The 23,758-nt window shown below is 40.5% G+C and overlaps 1 protein-coding gene across 10 annotated transcripts in view; it reads right to left on the bottom strand.

The window, feature by feature from the left end:
- Positions 1–23,758, bottom strand: part of NFIA (nuclear factor I A) — a 368,371-nt gene that overhangs the window by 82,349 nt on the left and 262,264 nt on the right. For all 10 annotated transcript variants that reach the window (XM_081816984.1, XM_081816983.1, XM_081816985.1 and 7 more), the window contains one exon: positions 20,147–20,274. In XM_081816984.1, coding sequence (XP_081673110.1) covers positions 20,147–20,274 — 128 coding nt within the window. The remainder of the gene's footprint in view (positions 1–20,146; positions 20,275–23,758) is intronic.

Raw genomic sequence — 23,758 nt, 5'->3', positions numbered from 1 at the left:
CGTTAGATTAAATGTAAGCTTCTTGTTATAATTTCTTTTACCAATTAGCTCTGCACAACTGTTAGGCCATGGTTGTACAGATTAATGACTAATTGGCTTTTTCTTAATAAAGCAAAACTTTGATTTCAATGTATTTTTCAGAAGTATCAGATTTAAAAAAAAAAAAGATTATAAAGTAATGCTGCCCTTTTCCTGGAACAAACAAAATATTACTTCAAAGTTCTTTTCACTATGTAAAAATAAAAAATTTTATAGAACAAGAAGCAGAAATTTAGCAGAATGCTGTGTTTCAATGGGACATTTTCTCCTATTGATTGCTCTAAAAAAAACCCCCAATGGTGGTAAAGAAAACAGAAGGTGGATTTCTTTTCTTCTGTTATTTTTTTGAGAGACAGTGAGAGAGAGAGCATGTATGGGGGTGGGGGGGAGAGGGAGAGGGAGAGAGAGAATATTAAGTAGTTCCCCAACACGGGACTCTGATCTCACAACCCTGAGACCATGATCTGAGCCAAAATCAAGAGTCCAACTTTTAACCCACTGAACCACCCAGGTGCTCCTAGGAGATGGATTTCAAAATGCATTCTGGCTTGTCATTGGTTTTCTAACCATCAGACTTTCTGAATTTCTCTCCACTTTGCCATTTTCCTGAGCTACCTGAGTTGTTTCAAATAGTGTCCAGAGGACACAGGCAAACATGAAATTCTAGTCATTTAGTGACTCTGATCCCTGAAGGCAGTTGTAAGTGAGAGGCCCAACAGGAAAACCTTGAAAGCACAGGCCAAAAATAGTACTCACAAAGATTCCATTACAGTCATCATTAATTTGTGGTAGTCAGAATTCTAAGTTGGCCCCAAGGCTCCTGGCCCCTGGGGTACATACTTTATATAATCTCCTCCAGTTGAATGTGGGCAGTACCTGTGAATATGATGGATGTTCTTCTTGTGATTAGGTTGTTGTATTGCAAAGGTGAAGGGACTTTTGCAGATGTAATTAAGGTTCCTAATCAGGTGACTGTGAATTAAGTAAAAGGTTATTATCCTGGGTGGGCCTGACCTAATCAGGTGAACCCTTTAAAAGAGGGACTAGAAGAGAGATTCTCCTGCTGCCTTTGAAGAAGTAAGCTGCCATGATGTAAAGGGGCCTGTGAGAGGGCCACATGGCAAGGAAATGCAGGGGCCTCTGGGAGCGAAGCAAGGCCCCTGGCTGACAGCCAGCTTTAAGAAAGCTGGAACCCTAGTCTTAAAGCTGTAAGGAACTCAATTCTGCCAATACTCACAAGAGTTTGCAAGAGGACTCAGAGCTCCAGGAAGGAATGCAGCCTGGATGAAATGCTGATTGCAGCCTTGTGAGACCCTGAGGTGAGGGACCACCTCAGCTATGCCCAGACTCTTGACTCATGTTAACTGGTAATAAGGTAATAAGGTAATGAAGTAATAAATGTGTTTTGTTTTAAGCTATGTTTGTGGTAATTTGTTATACAGCAATAGCAAACTAAGATGTTACTCAACTATGAGACTACTGTCCATGCTAGAAATGTATGCATTAAAGATGCTTACTGGACACTAATTACTCACTAGAATTCCAGGATCTTCCATCAAATTTAGTAAATACATGCCTAGGTAGTGAGGCTTTCCACTAGCCTACACTCACCCAGAGAAAACAGTAAGACATCTCTGTGGAAAAGAGGCAAGTAAGTGGTTATTTCCAATGGCATAAATTTTATTTCCAAATAAATTCAGAAAATTCCTATTTCTCCCTGATTCTTTTAAGAAATACCAGTAACAAAATCAGATCAAATGACATGAAAAAAACTCAAAAATAATTCGTGGGTTCTCCTATAACAAATCAAGGTTTGTTCTGGTAAGTTTTTCTACAACCTGATGTTACAGAAAGTAAAAAGAAGGTACAGGGAAAAAAATACATAATTAATTTCAACTCCGTCTGCCTCCCAAATTATGAGATTTACACTAAACACTTTGACCAAGAACTTTATAGGGACAGTTATGAAGCAAGTCCTACAGGAATGAGAAGAAAGTGCAATGTTGTTCTTTGCTTAAGGAAGCTTCTTAAAGGGGATTTTTAGGAGTCAAAGGAGGTACAATATTAATGGGAAGGGGGGGAGGGAGAGAGCTCAATAAACTATAACTATTCCAGAAACAATGGAACATGCTGGATTTTTAAAAAAGGAAAACTGTGACAAGTCAGTGTGAGTGCTTACTCAAAAATTCACTGTCCTGTGAATATTATCCTTGGTAAGTGCTGCTCAAGACAGCAGGACCTTATCTCGTCTGTTGTAGGAGTTTGGGTTGTTGTTATTCAAGTTGTCAGAGAAGATTTAACTGGTCTATGTTTCTTTCTTCAAAGTATCAAAGTCAAGAACAGAAAGTTTTCAGTAATGCGCATTTATAGTTGCAATCTGTTTGGGAAAAATTCTGGAAACAAGCAAACTCTGCACTTGTCTTTTAAAATCCAATATATAAGCAGGTTAGAGAGGACTACAAAATGCTGCAAGTTTGACTTTATGTATTCTCCAGATCATTGCCCTCACCTAATTCCCAATGACCTATCGTTACTACTGCTTTAGCAGAACAACTATTATACCAAACCTGAAGGCTGCTGGAAGCCTTCATCCATTCAGTGCCCTCAAGAGAGCCAGGAGGCAGCTAAAGAGATGGTCATCAAACCTCTGCATATCGATCATTTCAAAAGCACAGACTGAAAAGAATAAAAGAATAAAAAGAATAAACTCCAAATTATGGAGTATGCACTATGTGCCATGTACTTACAAATGTCTCAAATGCTTGCATTTTCATTTTCCAATAGGTAGGTATTAATAGCCTGGCTACTTATAACTAAATATTGCAGAAACTTGACACCAAGAGATGTCAAGCAACTTGCTTAAGACCATACACCTACTAAGTAGTATTTCAGACCCAGGTCTCTCGTTCTAAAGCTTGTATGTTTTGTGATACATCACACTGCCCCATATAGTTTCCCTTGTATATTATAAAAACTGTGTCCTACTTAAGTCAATAAAGTATATTTATAGTTGAAGTTTCTAATTTGGTTATCCAAAGAAAAAATTCAAAGAAAGGTTGTATCAGCTGCAAAAGAACATGCAAAAAATAAAAACAACTCTGAAGTATACTAAGAATCATCTTGTCTTATATAGCAGGTTTTTCTTGGCATTAGTAGGGATTAGTTAGGATTTTATTAAACATACTGCATTTATTATCAGTAATTTTAAGACGGAACCTTCAAGAAATAAGTATCACCTAGACTTAGAAGAACATAATGACCCAAAGATGTTAAATTGTTCAATAGTAAATCCATACATTTAATATATACAAGAGGCCTCTTGCCTGTTCAACAAGTTACTTTCTCTATAAAGCCTCCTGCAAACATAAGCAGGATCAAGTCTTTTTTTTTTTTAAGACCCAGTGGTATCTCCCAAGCCTTGTTTATGTTATAACGCAGTAATACCTCAACCAGAGGTAAAGTCTAACACACAAAATTATCTAGAATTCAGTAAGTCTTGACATCAAGAGAGGCCTCTGAGCTACTAAAGTGAGTGTCAAAACAGGCAGCTTAGCTGAGTCACCAAACTCATAGGAAAGCATGGTTTTACCGACTCTAAGTATTTCAGGGAGGAGGCTGTGGTGGCCTGAGTTGAATGCTATTGAGAGGTCAGGTACAAGGAGAATAAATGAGCTCCAGGAGAGTAAGGCTCTCCTAAGGCTCTAAGACAGGTTAGAATGGTTTACAAAATCAGGAATGAGGAAGGGAAAACGGGCGTAGTCAACTCTTCGTGAAATGAGTGTGTAGAGGGAAGCATAAAATAGGGTGGAAGCTATAGGGGGTGGGGGGAAGCAAGGCAGAGCTTCCTGAAGATGGGAGGCAGTAAAGTACGCTTGCCTGCGAGAGATGGGCAGAAAGCAAAGACTCAGAAGATAACAGAGGGAGGGAAGTCCCGAAGAAGGCAAGAGGCCACACAATGGAGGAGCAGGACTTGAACCCAGTAGGTCAGAGCTCGTCCCACTTCCAGGGCACCGCTCCACCGAGATGCCTCTTCCTGAAAAAAGTTCCGATTATGTATCTATCTTACTAATACAGACGAATCACGAGCTGGTTTAAAATCGAGCTCATTAATGATACTGAAATATCTTTCTACAGCCTAAATGGCACATTAACAGCTGCTGTAGCTGTTCTCTTTCCCTCTGGGCGTTCAGAGTCCCCTACAACCTCTGCGTCTAGGTGCAGCAATGGGTGCCCCAGTCACGGCTGTCAGATGAATGGTATCAGCATCCATTTCCACACTGTTTCTCAAGCTCAGGATGAAAGTTGGGCAGTACCCGTACCCTATTTTGCAAGTCATCTACCACCAGCAAGTTTATGCTCGGACTCATCTCTTCCCAATGGAGCGAAGGCAGTGCTCTCTGGTAGCTGCTGCACAGGCAAGAACAGGACCTTCCTAGGATCATCTCATCTGCACCTTGTGATGAGAGGATCGCCCACCGTGATGCTAAATAAAGGCTGCGATTGCATAGATTAATCCCACAGTTAAAGGGCCATTCTGTTCCTCTGGGTAGAAACACACGCTGTGTGATACGAGGAGGTAGTTTAAGATCCTGCACTCATCTTAGATTTGTGTCCTAATGATAAAATCCATTATGGTTCATTCCAACGTGATTTATTATGATTAATGCACTCAACAATAAAAAAAGGTAAAACATTCAGACTATTTTGACTTTTAACCTTTTTCAGTGAATAGAAATGTTTTAAAATCATTTTTATGATGGGGAGAATAAAATGGAAGTTAATATAGCTTCCGAGGTTTATCCTTCTTACTCTATATGCAACCATTTAAGATGAGCTGAAAGGACCCCCAAAAGAATTAGCACATCATAAAGAAGTTCAGCTAATTTAAAAGGCTTGCATACAAGTGATTTCTTTAATTTTTAAAAATGGGAGAATGGAGTAAAAATTATATGATTATTCAGGAGAAAAGAAATGATGAATTCTCTAATGTATTCCAAATGTTCATTTGTGAGTGAAAATTTACAACCCGGGAGAATAAAGAATAGACACACGGAAAATGTCATATAAAGATCTGGTTCCTTGGGCAACAATAAAGTTTCCTGAGTTTTTAGGGGATTTCCTCTCCTTTCAGGGTAAATACAGACACCCCAGTGTCAGGACTAAAGTTTAAAATGCTGTATTTCATCCCCCTACTACTTACAAGTTGGAGATTCCCTACCCATCCCATCTTTCCCCTAACTATCCCATCCTCCCATGTGTTCAGGGAAGGGCTAATTTTGGCTCAACATAGCAATCACACACGTTCACAGAGGACTGAGAATAAACAAGAAATTACTGAGAAAACCAAATAATTTCCTTTGCATGAAAAATAAATTCAGTATAGTATAGCAAAATGTTTTATTCATCCTGCCTACATACCCAGCTGAAAAGTAAAAAACTCAATCATACATATGTTTGGTTCATATCTGCCCTATCCAATATGGTAGCTACTAGCCACATGTACCTACTTACATTTAAATTAATTAAAATTAAATGAATTAAAAAATTCAGTTGCTCAGCAAAGCCACATTTCAAGTGCTCAATAGCCATATTTGGCTAGTTGTTACAATGTTGGACAGTGCAGATACAGAACATTTGCATCACTGCAGAAAGTTCTGTTAGATAGCTCTGGTCTATATGCCACCAAATAATTTTTCATTCTTTTAGTCCTACTGTTATACAGCAGGTAAACCTCACTTTTATATTTTTTTCAGCATGTGTAGCTCTTTTGTAAGTTACAAAGCAAAACATACACACTATACATACACAAATAACACACACAAATACAAAACATACATAAATACAAAATTATATATAGGTGGGGGGGCGGGGAACAGCCCTCTCCTCCCCATCTCCAATAGGCTAGGAATAATCCAGTGTTCAAGCTTGGTAAACATCTTTATAGATACTTTATCTAGAATTTTATCCAGTTTCAATGATGTGAAGTGAAGTGTTTATTAAAATATGCTCACTTCTGTCCATTAGAATACGATCGAAAGCTTGGCGCTTAAGGGTCTTACTGGTAAAATTTAATTTTAGAGATATCGTCTGTGATGTTCCATGTTTGGGATATGTCTGCACTGGGGATCTATTAATCCCAGTGTTCCTTGGATACAAGCAGAACGCCCATCACTTTACTTAAGGTAAAATTTGAAACTGATTGGAACATTTTATAGGGGAAAAAAGAAATATAATTTTAGGCCTCTTCAAGTTGCTTGAACTGTGGAATCAAGTAATGAACACTAGAAAAGGTTCTGTCAGCTAGAATCTGAGCTTAGTGTAGTCAGCATTTTCTTGCTAAACCTTATTATGGCAAAGCATTTGATTTTTCATCTCTGTACTGTGTTCATCCCCACAAATAAACTACTTTGACCTCCACCGGTTACTTAGTGAAATCTGCCCACCATCCTTCAATAACCCTATTCTTTGCCATCAAAGGCCTTTGAGTTGCCGAGAAAGTGGTAAGATAGAGCTGTGCAAGGAGCTGAACTGATACGACTCTATAACTATGCAGCAGTTCACAGTTCAAGCTGGACGCTACACAGCAAAAGGAAATTTTTTTTTTAAAGGCAATGCCTGTGGATGCTGGAAGGGGGCAACACATTTCATCACTGTAACATGGAATTTTTCACAGAAAGAGATTCTCTCTTGAGCTCTTATTTAATGCAGAAAACTCCTGGCCTTTTCTTTATAAGGAAAACCTCTCTCTACAAGAGTTCTGCCTTCATTTTCGATAGATGATCCAACAGGTCATTTCAAAGCTTAAGAACACTTCAAGTTACATTCATTATGCAAAACAAAATGAACCACGAACCTCCAAGGCAGCCCTGTGGATGCAAAAGGACCACACTGTTCTTAAACACCATTCAAACACAAAATAAAAAATAAAAAGGGAAAAAAGGAAATAACTGCACAGCTACATAAATCATTTTCTGAAGCAGTATCTGACAAAACAGTTTCTTTTTTTAACAATGACATATCAGAAAAAAAGAAATTTCTGTGTAAAGTTGCACTTCTCCTGATTAATGCTACACTCAACACAAGAGACAGTGTCTGTCTAATTACATTGAATACTTATCTGAGAGGGATTAGCAGCATGTTTCTGCTCACTGTCATTCTTTGTGACAACGTAATGATAGATCCATTTACTTACGAGTGCCGTGATTAAAAACCGTGCTGTTTTCTTAACTGTCTTCGTATCTTGGAAATATTTTATTAAAAATTACTTATCTGACACTAAGGGTAAATACTTGGCAAAGCTTTTCATATCAAGTAAGTCAACGAGTTAGTTCCATTCAGTCACAGTCTTTGTTGAGTGTCTTCACTTAGGTTTGGTGACACTTGATCACCATCATGCTTTTATATTGGAGTTAATGATTCACGCTTTTTTCTTCTTGTCTTATTTGTCCAAATCCTAAAGTTTGGTTTTCACTTAGACTAAAAACTGCTCGTGGCCGACATTTTCTCTGGAGTCATGATTTAGCACTTCTCCTTCATATTCACACCTTTTTTTTTGGAACCCAACACAAGGATCCAATTTTATACCGACAACTCCCCACAGCCCAATCAGAATGGGTTGCTAGCAATATACCATCTTTTGCAGCTTTTTCTCCTTGTATAATTAACTTTATCCAGCATCTATTAGGAAAAGGTCTTTACACAGGATAAAAACTGAAAAGCAAACCACACTGGGCTCTACAAGTGGGCTGGCTCCCCTCAAACCAGAGGACTATTTCCATATGTGTCTAAATAGACAAAACTAGGGTGCTCTCCTTTTTTTTCCCTTCCACTCACCAATCTCAAATGACAGCTGTCACCAACTGTGTCCCTGAATGTAAAAATCAACCAAATATGTACACTGAATGTAAGTGGCTGAACGCCTCCCGCAAGGCAGAGTTTATTTCTATGGCTCTAGTCAACTTAAGACAACTATCAAGTAGTCCAAATGGCAAATAATGACATTTTTAACAAGTTATATCTCTGGAAAAGTCTCCAAATGTGTGGTGAGGATATAAATTTAGGTAACCCGATATAATGATTATGTGTTGTAAAGATTTTTTTTTAACTTAAGGCATGTTAAGGCTTCAGTGCTGATGGACAGACTCATAAAAATATCAAGCACATCAAAAGGAGAAAAATTACCAGTTAAGTCTTTTGAGGATAAGATTTCTTTGCTGAAAAGAAAAAAAAATCACCCACTGAAAAAGAGAACTCTTAAAATTAGAAGCAGGTGTTGCCACTATGAAGTGATAAATATCAAAGAATAACTGGCCCTGAAAAGCACTCTTATGCAACCCATACTACTTTTAATCCTTACATATGTATTTTGACACAAGAACATGAAGAGCTGCTTATATCGGTCCCTAAAGAGTGTTAAAACAGAAGAGATGTTGCACAGCCATTTTGATAAACCCTCCCTTCCACTGGGTTCATGAAATGGCTGAAAGGCAGATGGCAAATTCGGACCTGCATTGAGTCGTAAGTAATCTTGACATCCTAGAATTCATTAATCTTGGAAGCTAATCACAATGAAGTGATTTCTGGGTTGGGATAACCTAACAAGGCAGAGTAATCTGGTGTTCCAGAGGACACTTCAGATTAGAAATGGATACTGGGCTGTCATTCCTTGAGTTTCTAATGACTTGAGTGCCATTTCCAACAATGCAAACCAAAACTTGACCTCTCATTACATACAATCCCTAAAGATTGGCACGTTTCTTCAAAATGAAGGGCAGTCAGATGTGTGGACCACATGAGAACCTGGGAGAGCTGGAGTAACCTCCAGATAAATACCAAAAATTCACAGCTCTATGGAAAGCCTGTTCTCCACGGTGGGCTGAAGGCACCGGATGACAACACAGTTCCTCACTCCAAACAGACCACAGAACCAAGAACTGGAGTAACCCAGTATTTTAAACCCAGCATTCAGAGGGGTTTTCCATTGTCAAGGAAGGGCAGTCAGTAATACTTTACTCTGAGGAGGCAAGCCAATTCACTGTATTTCAACAGATTCAGCTTTTCCATCGCGGTTTAATTTTTCATCAAGGTTAAGTGATGCTATGACATAAAGTGACTTTTTTTATTCCTGACATCTTCTATTTGAGAAACACACTTTGCGATTCAGTGCTGGACAGAACCCTCCTCATTTTAGGACTTGTGTTGTTTGGGAATCTATCAAGGAAACAGCCCCTGATTTACTATGCCAATGCGAGCATTTCTCGTAATCTTGTAGGATGTAATTCACCCATCATCTCGAAATGGGTGCCATGTCTTTGATTAATTGATGAGTTTATGATGTATTTGAAATCCTTGGATGGGTAGAGTTGGATAAATAGGCATTATTGTAATCCTCTGCCGAGCAGGAAAGCGATTGCAATGTTCACAATCGCATCAGAAACTGCCACATGGCACAGACAGAAAAGCTACTGACCCTTGAGATCTGCGTGGGCAGGGAGGTTTCTTTCTTCCTCTCTCCCCTATTCCCCAAATAAAGCCCCTATTCTGGAGTATGAAAAAGCTACTCTATTGAAGACACCGATGGCCAAAAAAAGAGAAAACTTTATTCCTATATAGACCGATGGTGTTGTATTTGATTGTTTAACATTTAAATAGAATAACCAGTATGTGGGAAAAATATAAAAACCTATGAGAGAGGGAAGTAAGTCTGAAAATAGATTTATTGTTGACCTGTATCATTTTTTACAAATCTCTCCCTCTGTCTCTCTTTCTCTCTTAGAACAATGTCTGGCCCATAGTAAGTGCTCAGTAAACATTAGCTGTTACTTATAAAACACTTCTAGAGTTAAAATTTCAGCAGCATTCCAATGACAAAATATAGGTCAATTTACCTTTCATTGTTAATCAAATTGTGGTATTATTTGAGTCTATGAAATATCTACATTGTATTTACAGAAGAGAGGAAGAACGCTAAAGAATTTTTTCTCTTTATATGAGAGGTTAAGACTACCTTCTGTTTGAGTTCTACAAATATCTAATAATGCTAGATAAATAAAATTTATTAGATACAGGAAAACCAGCACAGCCAACTCTTGGGTAAGTTTGATCGGCCTGCCTATCTACCTATCCCTTTTGTTTCTTCTCTTCCAACTACACTTTCTGGTTATTTTTCCCTTTGGTGAATTTAATGTCAATTCAGAATAACTGTGTTTCCTCTAAGTAAACATTTGCTTAGATTCTGCCCAATTTCATTACCCACAAATCAGAACACTCTGTTTCAGGAAGGGAGATTTGAGTCCGTGGGTGCAGAAAGATCTTTGGCTGGAGTCAGATGGCATTGCTTTGCACACTTCCTGAGAGTTTTCTAGTATACTGGTTTTCTACATGCTTTTTAGAGATAAGGAAAGATAAGGCTGGTATTACGAAGGGAAGGAAATAGGGACTAGCATTTACTAATGCTCCTTTAATAATGGAATGGTTGATGCACCAGCTTTTTCAAGCCGATACAGTGGACTGTTGTCCAAGCCAATAAATAAACTCCTGACCTGCATGAATCTTAGCGTACTCATGTCTGTATTGTAGCCACTGGGTACTTGTTTAAGCAGTTAGCCCTCCTTCCTTCGCTGGCTGTAAACACTTTGAGGGCAGAGTCTGTCTTGGTTTATTTATTTATTTTTCCCTCTATCACCTTGCACAGTGCTTTGCATAGAATAGACACAGATATGTACAATATGTTTTCCATCTAATTTCATGTACAGGCGTACCTCGGAGATAATGCAGGTTCGGTTCCAGACCACCACAACAAAGCAAATATTGAGAAAAAGCAAGTCAAACGAATTTTTTGGTTTCCCAGTACACATAAAAGTTATGTTCACACTATACTATAGTTTACTCAGTGTACAATGGCATTATGACTAAGAAAACCCAACGTATATACCTTAATTTAAAAATACTTTATTACTATGCTAACCATCATCTAAGCTTCCTGCAACTTATAACCACTGATCACAGATCACCATATCAAATATAATAATGATGAAAAAGCTTGCAATGTTGCAAGAATTACCAAACTATGACACAGAGATAGGAAGTGAGCAAATGTTGTTGGAAAAATGATGCCAAGAGACTTGCTCGATGCAGGGTTGCCACAAACCGTCGTTAAAAACACAGTATCTGAGAAGTGCGACAAACTGAAGCACAATAAAATGAGGTATGCTTGTTTCTTAAGCTCATATAGCACTTCAGAGTTTTCAAAGTATTTACCAAAACAAAAAGATATACAGTATTTGGGTAAAGCTTTATGGTTTGTGAAGTATACTTGAGCTATATTAAAAGTCCTCTACCTCTGGTGCTATGCACAGTACCTTGCACACAGCTGGTGCCTAATAAATGGTAGCTCCTACTTTTATTACCTATTTGATCACGTCAAAGCTATACAGGACACAGCCTGGGCTGTTTTACTGTCCCCAGTGTTTATGTATGAGGAAAATTCAGAGAAGTGGTCTGCTCAAGTCCCCAGGCAGGTTGGGGTTCACGGCAGAATACAAGAATTGTAGAGTTGTGATTCTTAATTTGTACTTTTTCCTCTTCCTGATACGTTCTATTTCACTCTGATTTTCTCCCTCCTCAGTGAGCCCGTAATACTGTTGTGGCTGGAATAAACTTTGCCGTACAGTTCCTCCTTACAACACGCTAAATAAGGCCACGCGATGAGCCAGCACTTCGCTAACCGAGGCCGCGGGAGCTGTGCTGAAGATGGAGACGGAGCTGGGGGAGGGCAGAAGATTTCCCATCTAAATCCAAGGTATAAGCTCCATCTCTTTCTTCCTCCTTTCTGGAATATTTACACAGCCTCAATTTCAAACATGAAATTAACAATTTGGAGATTTGGATAATTTCTTTACTCAGACGAGCCCAGCTGAAATGCAGCATCTGTTTTCCGGGGAGCTTCTGTATTCACAAGACTGTGCATCTGGGTTCTGATGCAAGAGGGGGCTGCACTCATTCACACAACAAATGTACGCAGCGCTCTGCTTCCTGAGCACTTCGCCCCACTCACAGGGTGAGCGCAGACATGTGTGGTCTCCAGATTATTTATTTATTTATTCAACAAATATTGATTGAACGGAGACCCTGTGCCAGGCACTATACTAGGCTGCAGGAATATAACAGTCATTTTCTTGACGATGCTTTCTCGTACATATTTATACACAGGTGAAAAGAGTATTTCTTTTCTTTTTATAGGTAACCTTTTGGACTCCAATTACAATAGGTTATCTTAGGCCCTTTATTTGGCCTGACAAAAACAGCCTTGATAAAGAAAGTAAGGACATTTGGGAATGGTGGTTTGAGTGCTCACTGTGTGATACAGCTTTCCCGCCATAACCCCTTGTTGGGGTGAAATGTCTCCGATGAAGGAGGGTCCCTAAAGCACAGCCCCCTAGCTACTGTCCGGTGCACCAGTCTCTAATGAGCAGGTGCCAATAATAAAGGGATAATGGAAGAGAATGTGGTCACAGAACGATGCTTTCCCACTGCTCCATAAATGCAGAAGCCAAGACATTGATCCTATGGCAGTGTTCTGTAACAGTGACTATTCCTATTACAGCGGGAGACTGTGGGAGATTTAATCGTGGTCCCTAATATACGCTAGTGCAGCAGAGTGTCTGTGATCAATGTACTATTGTTACCAGTCTGCTGCCTTTTTATTGGCATTGATAATGAGCCTCCTCCTACGTGTCTCAGCTACAAGTTTAAGTTGGTAAACTCCCCCCACTCTTACAATTGATGAATGACGGTTGGCAGTCAAATTAGGAGCAGCAGAGTTGGGAATCCAAGTGAACCTAATATGCAGTATTTAAAATGACAATGAATGAACAGGTGCCTGCAAAATCCAACTGGGCTCCCTGTAGTGGTGACACCGAACTCTGCATCTAAAGGTCCCAGGCCAGTGGTTGACCCGCTGTTTACAAAGATATTCTTTTACACATGCCTTTAAAAAATGTATTTCTTGGGGCGCCTGGGTGGCTCAGTCGTTAAGCGCCTGCCTTCGGCTCAGGTCGTGATCCCGGGTCCTGGGGTCGAGCCCCGCATCAGGCTCCTTGCTCAGCGGGGAGCCTGCTTCTCCGTCTCCCACTCCCCCTGCTTGTGTTCCCTCTCTCACTGTGTCTCTCTCTGTCAAATAAATAAATAAATAAAATCTTTTAAAAAATGTATTTCTTTACTTAATAATCATGATAAGAACAGACAGCATGTTACTGCACCGCTTAATCTTGACCTTCAAAAATGAAGACTACTTAGTCTTTGGGGAGAAGTTTATCACTGAAAGTTTTTTTTTAAATTTTTTTAAAGATTTTATTTATTTATTTGTGAGAGAGAGAGCATGAGAGAGACAGAGAGAGCACATGAGAGGGGGGAGGGCCAGAGGGAGAAGCAGACTCCCTGCTGAGCAGGAAGCCCGATGCGGGACTCGATCCTGGGACTCCAGGATCATGACCCGAGCCGGAGGCAGTCGCCCAACCAACTGAGCTACCCAGGCGCCCCTATCACTGAAAGTTTTTAAAAAGAGAACTACAACTAACCTTACTATTTATCAAATCTGACTTTAAAAACTTCATTGAACTGTCTAGAACTCCCGACGTCTTGGCTAATGTAATGGTGTCTGTTAGTAAGGTTTGACAATCACAGTGTAATGGAAGGCATGCTATTTCTGAACATTTTTGTCCAGGAGAAAATTTCAGGAGTCTTTCTCTCCTGTTTTCAAGCACTGTACTAAATTTCACTCAAAAGTCCTGTAAGATCATAAAAAAATGATCTTAACCTCTTGTGGAACTTCACGGAAATGTATGCGCTTGACGCAGCTGTGGTCTCAAAGGCAGTAAGTGGTGCCACTTGGTAATCTGTGAAGTGCACTGGAGCCTTAACTGAGTCACTTTTGGGGACACAGATCCTGAGAAGGTTCACAGGACAACCACAAAGCTGCCTTGCAACTCAGGAAGAAAGATACAGGAACAACACTTGAATTTATATATACTAATAATTAAAAGGCTAAGAAATATCAAGTCTCACTTTCAAGTCGGTGGCTGTTTCTCCTCTGGGTTCCAGCTGACACCTCGTTCCATGGCTGCCTTCTGAGGAAAGTGTCCTGAATTCTCCCATCAGATTGAACAACTCTCCTCTTTTACTTCTAAGGGATTTAAACCTGCCTGCTTTCAACCGCCATGAGCTGAATAATAATGATACCTCACATGATTAGAGGATATTCGCTTTAAAAAAGGACTTTGGCACTTGGAATGGAAGTTCAAGTTCATTACCTCATTTGATTGTGACAACTCTGTGACAAAGATGGGCCAGAAACAACAGTTCCCATCTTACAGAGAGTGGCTGACAACTGAGGAAATCTGATTTGCCCTCGAAGATAGGGACCTGATGGAGCCATCTTTGTATGTACTCCATACTGCACTCAGTCAACGTTTAATAAAGATTCAGTGACTTGGTTTGACCTGAATTACATTGATCAGTCATTCTTCATGCACTTAAAGTGGAGGAAGATGAGAGAGAGAGATGGAGAACATTCAGTCTTTCATGCAGTGAGTGAGGTATCTCAACACTGCATGAGTCAATGAGCGTGTGTGCTACCTTCTCTGATCTGTTTTAAAACAGGTTAGGTTTCTATGTATCTAGAAAAATGTTAAAGGCATTCCTATTTAAAGTAGGGGGGAAGGTTGGGGAATACACCATGGAAAGTTCAGGGTGCCTCCAGACAGAGATTGAGTGGTGAGAACTCACTGAAGGGAACAGCCAACGGAAGGGCCTAGATTAGTGCTTTTTAATCCCTAATACGTATAAATATCACCCAGATAAACATAACCAACTATTAAAATTCAGTTGGTCTGGGTAGGGTCTGATATTCTGGGCTTTTAAAAAAGATTTTATTTATTTATTTGAGAGAGAGAGAGAGCAGGGGGAGGAGCAGAGGGAGAGGGACAAGCAGACTCCGTACTGAGCGCGGGGCCCGACGCAGGGCTCAATCTCATGACCCCGAGATCATGACCTGAGCCAACATCAAGAGTCAGAAGCTTAACTGACTAAGCCACCCAGGTGCACCCTGAAATTCTGCATTTTTATTAAGTTCTCAGGTGATGTCATGTTGCCAGTCCTCCGACCACACTTTGAGTAGCAAGGTTATAACTCATATGATATAGAGCTCATAGTGTCTCATATGATGTTCCTTATACTTGCATAAGAGAAAATTTGATAGGGAAATCTGAAAAATTTCAGACATAAATCAGGGCGGTTACATAAAATATTCTACAAAAATTCACTATTGCAGTTCTTGATATAGAGCTTGTAATACTGAATTACCTTAAAGAGAAAAGACTTTTCTTTTAAAAAAAACCAATAAAAGTATTATCTTTTAAAAAAAAAAGGTGTGATTCACTTAAAGGAATATCCTTTAAGTCAAGGGATACTTGTAATGAAGTTTGGTACACCACTACTTGTCAATGGGGCCCATGGTTGAGGCTGAGCAGTTGTTTGGCTTACTACTTGTTAATAATTGGATTTGACTAAGTAACAGTCTATGGATTGAGAATATAGCAAACATCAATTCTGGGAGGATTACTGGTGGCAAATTCTGTTTTTAGGTTTATTGAAAACACCCCAAAATTCCCTGCTTTGTAGGCTCCACTCATTCGAACAATATTTATTGCGTACCTATTATGTGCCAGAAGCTGATATGGATGCTGGGGATAAGCAGTGGAAAAGACACTCCACTGCCCATGGAGTGCACATTCTCTAGAGAGAACACAGACAACGGCAGTATACAGGGGTATGAAGAAAGAAAAGCAAGGTTACAAATTATGGAATGATGGAAGAGAAACACCAACTATTTAGATCACTGGCAGCCTCTCTGATGACATCTTATTTGAACAAAGATCTGAATGCTGAAGATGATTTGATTTGATGGGGAAAAACTGATATTTTACTTTGTTAAAAGTCAATACTCTTTGCTCACATATGTGTCCTATGTGTATTTAATAACCCACACTCCTCTGGCTTCGGTTATATGACAAGGGTTTGGGATAAAGAAAGTGGGGGATTTTTCAGGTCTTTCTGTTGCGTTATTTTTTGGTTTTTATTATTATGTTTTTAATTTCAATACAAACCCAGGACATGAGATCTCAAATTATAAGCATAAGCGTTATGGTAAAAGAGGTACTGAGCATAGAAGACACAACTTAACCTCTGAACTCAGATTTAGGCTCAAGTTTGGACCTGGATCCACAGGTTTACTATCTGTGTGGCCCGAGACAAGTCACTTAACCTTTTATAATTCTGTTTTCATCTCTACAGAGGCAAGATCATTCCATTCTGTCTTGCATAATTTAAGGTAATTAAAAAAACAACAACCCGGTATACAGAAGGTACTCCAACCATCATAACTATAATTTTTACCGTGTATGTGAAAGCACCGTGCACAGTGTCTGATCCCATGTAGGCGCCTGTTGGTTTCCTTCCTATTTATTTACATTATCAGTTTCTCTGTAATTTTTCATTTGTACAGATAAACAAGAGTTGATGGTATGTGAGTTTTTGCTTGATAGAATTTCATAGGACTCATTTCATCAGTGCATGATTAGCTTCAAAGCCTCGAATCTAACCCAGTTTTGAGATAACTGGGAAATGAAACTAAGTGGAGGGAACAAATGTAGCATTGTAAGAGACGCGAAAGTCAGCTTGAGGTTGTCTGATGTTCTTAAACTAACATCATCTTTCATCTCCTATGCCCTTCTTCCCAGATAATAAGAGCTGTTCACTGAAAGTGCTGAGATAAACTAATGGGGAACAGGATACTACAAAAGACATTTGAAAGAGCCCATGTAATTTACTGCATGTCTGGTTTGTTTTACTTTCCAAAGCCTTCCTGTTGCTCAAGGAAATTTGTCTCCTCTGGCAACCTTCGGCCCTCTTTTGGCCGGGAGTCCAGAAAAAGCATTTGAGGGCAGGTAAACAGATGCAAAGCTCTCTGAGTGAGGAGTAAGTACAGGCCTTGCTTCCTGTGTCACATCTGAGGCATAAACAAAGTACCCTTTAGGATTTGTTTGAGAGAATTATCCCCAATGTAGGCAACCAAGAGGCTGCCGGTGCATTCAAATAGACATAACTCCCAACATGTTCTGAAGGTAATTTACATGAGTGAACCACTAAAAGCCTCCTACTCAATGAACTGTACCCCTGGGGAAAAGCTATGCAGGCCCGGATCAGTGTGGGAACAACATAAGGGTGTTCTCTGTGCCAAAAGGGGGATTGGGCTAGATGGAAAATCCCCAAAAAGGACCATCTGGCAGCATAAATTATCCATTTAAAATGGCTGGTGTGAGTTAATGACACCAAAGTCACCAGGCACATGTACAACATCCTTCGGTTGAGTTTTAATGTCCCCTCAGGCCCTGTTTCAATTATGACTTTCTATGCTGAATATGGCCAAAAGTAAATGTATCCACTGTCCTCCCCCAACCCCCAACACATATACCATGAAACTGCATTTTTTCTGTAATGCAACGGGGAGAGGGGATGGAGAATCAATCCAAGAATACAGTATAATTGTGGGGGATTTCTCTATTATGCCATATATATAGTATCATTACCCAAAAAGACTTCGGCCGTTAAACTTTCATTATTTAATGACTTCAAAGAATCTAGGCATTCAGATGTTAAAATATATGATGCTTTGAATCATAAGGTGCAAACAGGAATAGAATCACTCTGAAAAAAAAGAGTCACCAGGTCAAAGTACCCTATATTCAACCTGCCTCCCTCTACCCCCAATATGCGCCCCCCAAATATCTACAACGACCCAGAGAAGAGTCTCCCAGTGGGGGAGCATCACGTACATCAACACAGTAAAGCAGCTTCTATGTGTATAAAACCTCATCAGCACACACAATACTCAAGCACCGTGTACCAAACCTATATATTTCGATTCTGATTTTCACTGAAGCCGGTAAACTGGCTAGAACTCTAATTAGCCTTTTAAAAAGGGTTCAAAGAAGTTGTACATCTTTTCATTTTTTAATAGCACATAAACTTTTCATTGGCACTTTCCTGAGATCTTGCTGATGATGCCGTTGAAGCCGCAATGGGGAGTCAGCATTTTCATTTGCATTTAGGCCTGGCTTTATTTCTTAGCCACTCTCGGTGAACGGGCATGAGCTAAGTGTGGTGCTAAGCAGATGTGTATGACCTTTATAGAAGATCCACCACCCCTTGAGTGCTGTGTTGGTAATAATTAGAAATAATGAGAAGATGGAGGCTAATCTCCCCATCCCTGCACTTCCCCTATCACCATGTAAGGATCTCCTCATGCATCTGTGTCCTACCCCCAACTGTGAATTCCTTGAAAGCCAAAGCCAGAGCCTTCCCATTCACCCTTCAGTTCCCAGAACCAGGCAGAAAGTTCCCAATGAGGATGGCTGAATGAGTGAGTGAGAGTATTAAGTAGAAGCAAGACAAAGTGAAACTTCTGCATTTTAGTAAAGGGAGCAAGAGAAAGGACTCAGCTAGTGGGGCCTGAGCTTTTGTTTTGTCCTGTTTTGTTTTTAATTATCATACAATAAAACTGCAGGGGGATGGAAGGTATCCATTTCTATGAATGTTAACACATGTATAGATTCCTGTACCCACCACCACAATCAAGATACACGACAGTTCCATCACCCCAAAAATCTCTCTCATGCCATTCCCTCTGAGGATTGTTTTTTGATATGTCAGGGAGGAGAGAGAGAAGTTAAGACCCGAAGACAAAAGGGTTAGCTCAGAAATCTCCTTGGTGCTTGTCTGTTCTTGCAAGGAATCACTCTGAGTCCTAGGGGGGAGAATGATCAGAAAGCATTTTGTTTCAACCTTCCTCTGTGCTAGGTAGGCATAATTCTTAGATGGGTTGTGTTATGTTACCTTATTTAAATCTCAAGAGCGTTGAAACAGCTATTAGTATTGACATTATAAAAATGGGGACCCTTATGCTCAGAGAGGTTGGGTCATTTGCCTATAATCCCACAGCCAGCAGGACCAAGAGCCAGGATTATACTCTGCCTCTCTATTCCAAAGCCCACACTCCATCCTCTCTATCCAATTGACTTTGCAGATCGAGAAAGGCACAGGAGAAGATTCTCCCTTGTCCATGTGGAGGTTAGACACGTGTGCTAGCTGAATTATTCACATTCCTCTCGAGACTCCAGAGCCAAGACTAGACTATCCCGGGAGGTCAGACTAGTAGTCATCATTTGCTTAATTCAGACGGATAGAAAGATAGTTGTTCCATTTAAATAGAAAAACAATAACGGCGATAACCAGTAACAGGAAAACACATTTAAACACCTCCTCAGAAATGAGCTGCAATTTTTTTGTGTTGGCGATCTGTCCAATTTTGATACCAATGTTATATAAGTCTCTTCAAAAAATTTGGAAACTTCCAGGGACGCCTGGATGGCTCAGTTAAGTGTCCAACTCTTGATTTCGGCTCAGGATCTCCGGTCGTGGGATCAAGCCCCCATCGGACTCGGGTGTTCAGCACGGAGTCTGCTTGTCCCTCTCCCTCCACTCCCCCCCACTCGTGCTTTTTCTCTCTCTCTCTCTCAATCAATAAAATCTTTAAAAATAAAATAAAATAAACACCTCCTTATTTTATAAAAATCCAAGCATACACTGTGTAGCACAGGGACCCTCTTCTCCTTTCCAACATTATCCACCCCGTTGAAAAAGTTGACAGATATTTCTTTAAGATTATTAAAAGATAATCCCAAAAGCCAACCCCCAAAAGGCACTTAGGAGAAAAACAAAAGCAAAGGCACATGACTATGTGACTGCAGGGTAGGTAAGAATACGTAAGAGTCAAAAACCGCAGCCCATGCTTACAGCCTCTCACGTCAGCTGTTATCTGCCCCCGGCCACCCTTCGCTGGAAGCCCCAGAGGCAAACACGAGTTGGTGTGGAAGGATCCACCGCTGTGAGGCGGCTTCCGTGTGTCCTACGCACGCACGCCCCCCACGCACGTTTCAGACGTGCACGTGCTAGCCACGCACCCACGCGCCCAGGCGCTCGCGCCGCTCACCTGGCTCCACTTCATGCCATCCGCTGGACTGACTGCCGCTGCCCGGGGAGCGCCCTTGGCCTGTGTAAAATGGCTCTTCACCAGGACTGTCCATTTCATCCTCCACAGACTTGAGGCGCTTCGTGGAGCTGAAATAACAAAGGGGACATGTTTAAAAGCCATCCAAACCACCTCTCTTGGATAGCGCATCCCTGGTTGAAAGAAGGCCAAAGGAGGAAGCCATTGGGCAACTCGGTGTAGTTCTAGCCCTTTTTTTTAGGCTTCTTGTTCAGTCGAGTGAGTCACTGGATGTGGAACAAAGTCTTGGGCCTGTGTTGTTCCAGGTATCTGGGTTTGATTTTTACTGTCCCTCAAGTTGCTGCTGCTGCTGCCACATCCTGTTCCTTTCACCTTTGAGGAACTGGTGGCTGGCTCCTGCGCCCATCTCCACCTGGAAGTGTCTGTAGAAGACGGCATTTCGTGTCTTCTCAGGCAGCGGCGGGGACCTCACCGTCAGCAATGTCCCTACACATCACTCAGTCCCTCTGGCACCCCAGAAAGGATAAAGATCAGGGTTCAAAGCCCTTCAAGAAGAGCTTGGGTTGCTTTTCTCTCTGTCTCTTTTTTCCTATGTTTTCTCATCTTCCACTTGGATCTGTTCATTCAAAAAGTATCTGCTGTGCAGCTACCATAGTCCAGATTCTGATGGAGATGCTAGAGACAAATACAATGCTCCAAAGAGAGAAAGATGGGGGGAAGGTGTACATTTCCCTCTGAGAACTAGGGACATGGAAAAAAGAGTGGCCCAATCCTTTCTATGCCCTTCCTCTTTTGATGCCTACACAGAGGTCACCAAAATGAAGTTCTGGATATTTTTTATTTTTGGAGAGGTATGGTTGAGAAATCTCCAGAATGCATCTCGTTTCCTCCAGCTGAAGGACTGAATTTTTCTCCCAAGTTGAGGCTTCAGGAGTGGAAAGATAGTGAAATGCCATGTTGCTAATATGTTCTAATTGTCTTAATTGATAATGTCACTAACATACTATCAGAATGAATAGATTTCATACCTAGTGGGAGTGCCCGCTGGGAAATTTCCTCACGTGTCAGGGTACAGATTTTTTAATATGTTTTCATTTATCAAACATGTGTTGTGTCCCTTCTCTGTGCTAGGTGCTGTGCTAAATGCTGGGATATCGAGATGCATCAGACATGGCCCCTGTCTCCATGGAGTTTGCGGTCTAGCAGATAGAGGTGCAGAGGCAAATAAAATTGTGCAAAAGAGAAATGTAGGTATTATGATGAAAGCACATATAGGACACAGTGGATTTCTTGATGAAAGAAGAAAACAGTGATATGCCTGAGAGGTTGGGAAAAGCTTCCCGGAGGAGGTAGTTCCTGCACTGTCTGTATGAGTGAGTGTCGAGGAGACAGGCATAAGGAAGGAAAGGGTACGGATAGGCTGGTATTCGGCTGATGCACCACTCAGGAGGCTATTTTTATTTCAAAATATGGAAATACTTCTTTATCAATTGGCAAAGTGTCACCATCTCAAGTTTCCCCACCCTTGCCACCCCAGCTTTGCCCCAGGACACGCTCATGATCCAAAAACTAAAGGGTTAACGTCGAATGCATCTGGGGCATCCAGGACTCAGCCTGAGCACCGTGGCAGAGCGGCATCCGTTCTAATTGGTACACTCGTGTCACACAGGTTATCGGATATTCTGAACATTACTCCCTGGATGGAGGTGTGTATCAGGCAGAAGCAACATCATGAGGAAGATGTGACACATGCAGAGAATTGCCAGGTTCGTGTCCTGGCTGAAGTCGAAGTGAAAGAAGGGGGTGGAGGTGATAGACGATGATACGAATCTGGATTTTGTCCTATCAGCCATGGAGACTCCCTGAAAAAGTTTCAACAGGGAGTGACATCAGAGTCGATTTCAGAAAGGCCACTCTGGTAGTTGCGCAGATGATGGCTTTGGAAAAGCAAAGGAAAAAGAAGGAGATGGATCCTAGAAGCAGCGAGACAGTGAAGAGGCGATGGCTGCAATCTGAGTAAGAAAATGTTGAGGACCCAATGTAAGGCAAGAAATTCTAATTATTAAAGTTGGTATTCCAGTATGCTCTGCCTTTAAGTTCTGTTCTCATTAAAGCCAGACCACAGGAAAGCAGCGTATCTGTGGCATGCTAGCTTAGAACCCAAAGGAAAACCTTTAATAGCTAATTTTATGTTCTTCACTTGGCTTTCCTTGAAGTTCAGTGAAAGATAGACACTTGGAGAACTTTTCTATAATTTATGTGAAACTACATCAAACAGAATTTTTTTTGTAGAAGGATGTACACAAAAAATTCCTTCTCATACATAAAACCAGAACAAAATATGGTCTCTTTGCACGAATTTCTATTCTTTTTATCAGAACATGCAGCTTCTATAACCTTGTGCCTCCCCTTCTTGCCTTGGCAACCAGGAATCTCAGGATTAAATGTAAGGTACAACTCTTGAAGGGTCAGCCTCCTGATATAACAATCTCTCCTATTTTTCCATATGGTTTCTGGCTTCTCTATATTTAATAGTAGCTGATGTATTTAAAACTTGAAAGCCACTTGAAACCATTTTGGAAGTTGGTAGAATACATGTTAAAAACAAAATAAATATTTCCCGGCAAATAAAAGGCAAGACCTATATGTTCTGATGGGACTGTGAGATCTGTAAGGAAAGGACCTTCTTCTTCTTCTTTTTCTTTTTTAAAATCTCTAGTGCCTACCACAGTGTTTGGCTAATAGCAGATGCTCAAAAACTGCTGAACTGGGCTATTGACTTAGAAACAGCCATATGAGTACTTGTGATAAGCATTCGCCCAATTGTCATGATTCAATGAGATCCAATGCAAAAGGCCAATTCCGCTGCCCGTTATTCTTCCGTTATTAAATTTTTCTGAGTTTCTAAAATGTTTTATTTCCTTGGTGTCCTCTAATAAAATGCAAATACCCCATGCAGTTGTTAATCCTAAAGGTGAGAGTCTGTAGTTATTAGCTCCCACCTTAGTTGGAAAACAAGGACTTTTCTGAGGTTGATACGGGATAAATGTCTGGAGGGTGGAGGTACAGGATGGAGGAGAGAAAAAGATCAGGAGTGAAGCAAGTTAGAAGTGCCAGGATGGACAGGTAGAAGGCTTCCAAGACAAAGTTTACTGACCTCACAGATTTGACAATTGGCTTATCTTGATGAAGTTCTTTGGGATAAAACATATTTTATCCCAATTTTTACACAACCCCTTCTGTGATTTTGTAGGTGTTTACCACGAAGGGGTACAGAACTGAAGTTAATGCCTACCCATCTCCTTTATTATTATTTTTTTTAATTTAGAAATGAATCAGTCATGGATTTTGGTTTCTTGCTCTTGACTTTCTAACACACTGATTCGATTCTCCCAGAAACACTGGAGGAAAATAGGAAAGTACTAGTAAAGTCTCTACCTAAGGGAGAAGATAAATACTCTTTTGAGGAGTGACACACCATCTCTTCCTACGTGTGGAATTTGTTGTGTTCCTAGCAATTCTACCTAGAAATTAAGGTAAAACTGTCACCTTCATTCTAAATATTTGTTTAATTCTGACTATATGCAAAGCGTA

Source organism: Leptonychotes weddellii, chromosome 4 (assembly GCF_054177405.1).
Source record: "Leptonychotes weddellii isolate Sample4059 chromosome 4, ASM5417740v2, whole genome shotgun sequence".
Classification (NCBI taxonomy): domain Eukaryota; kingdom Metazoa; phylum Chordata; class Mammalia; order Carnivora; family Phocidae; genus Leptonychotes; species Leptonychotes weddellii.
This window is presented reverse-complemented; position numbering and strand designations above follow the sequence as displayed.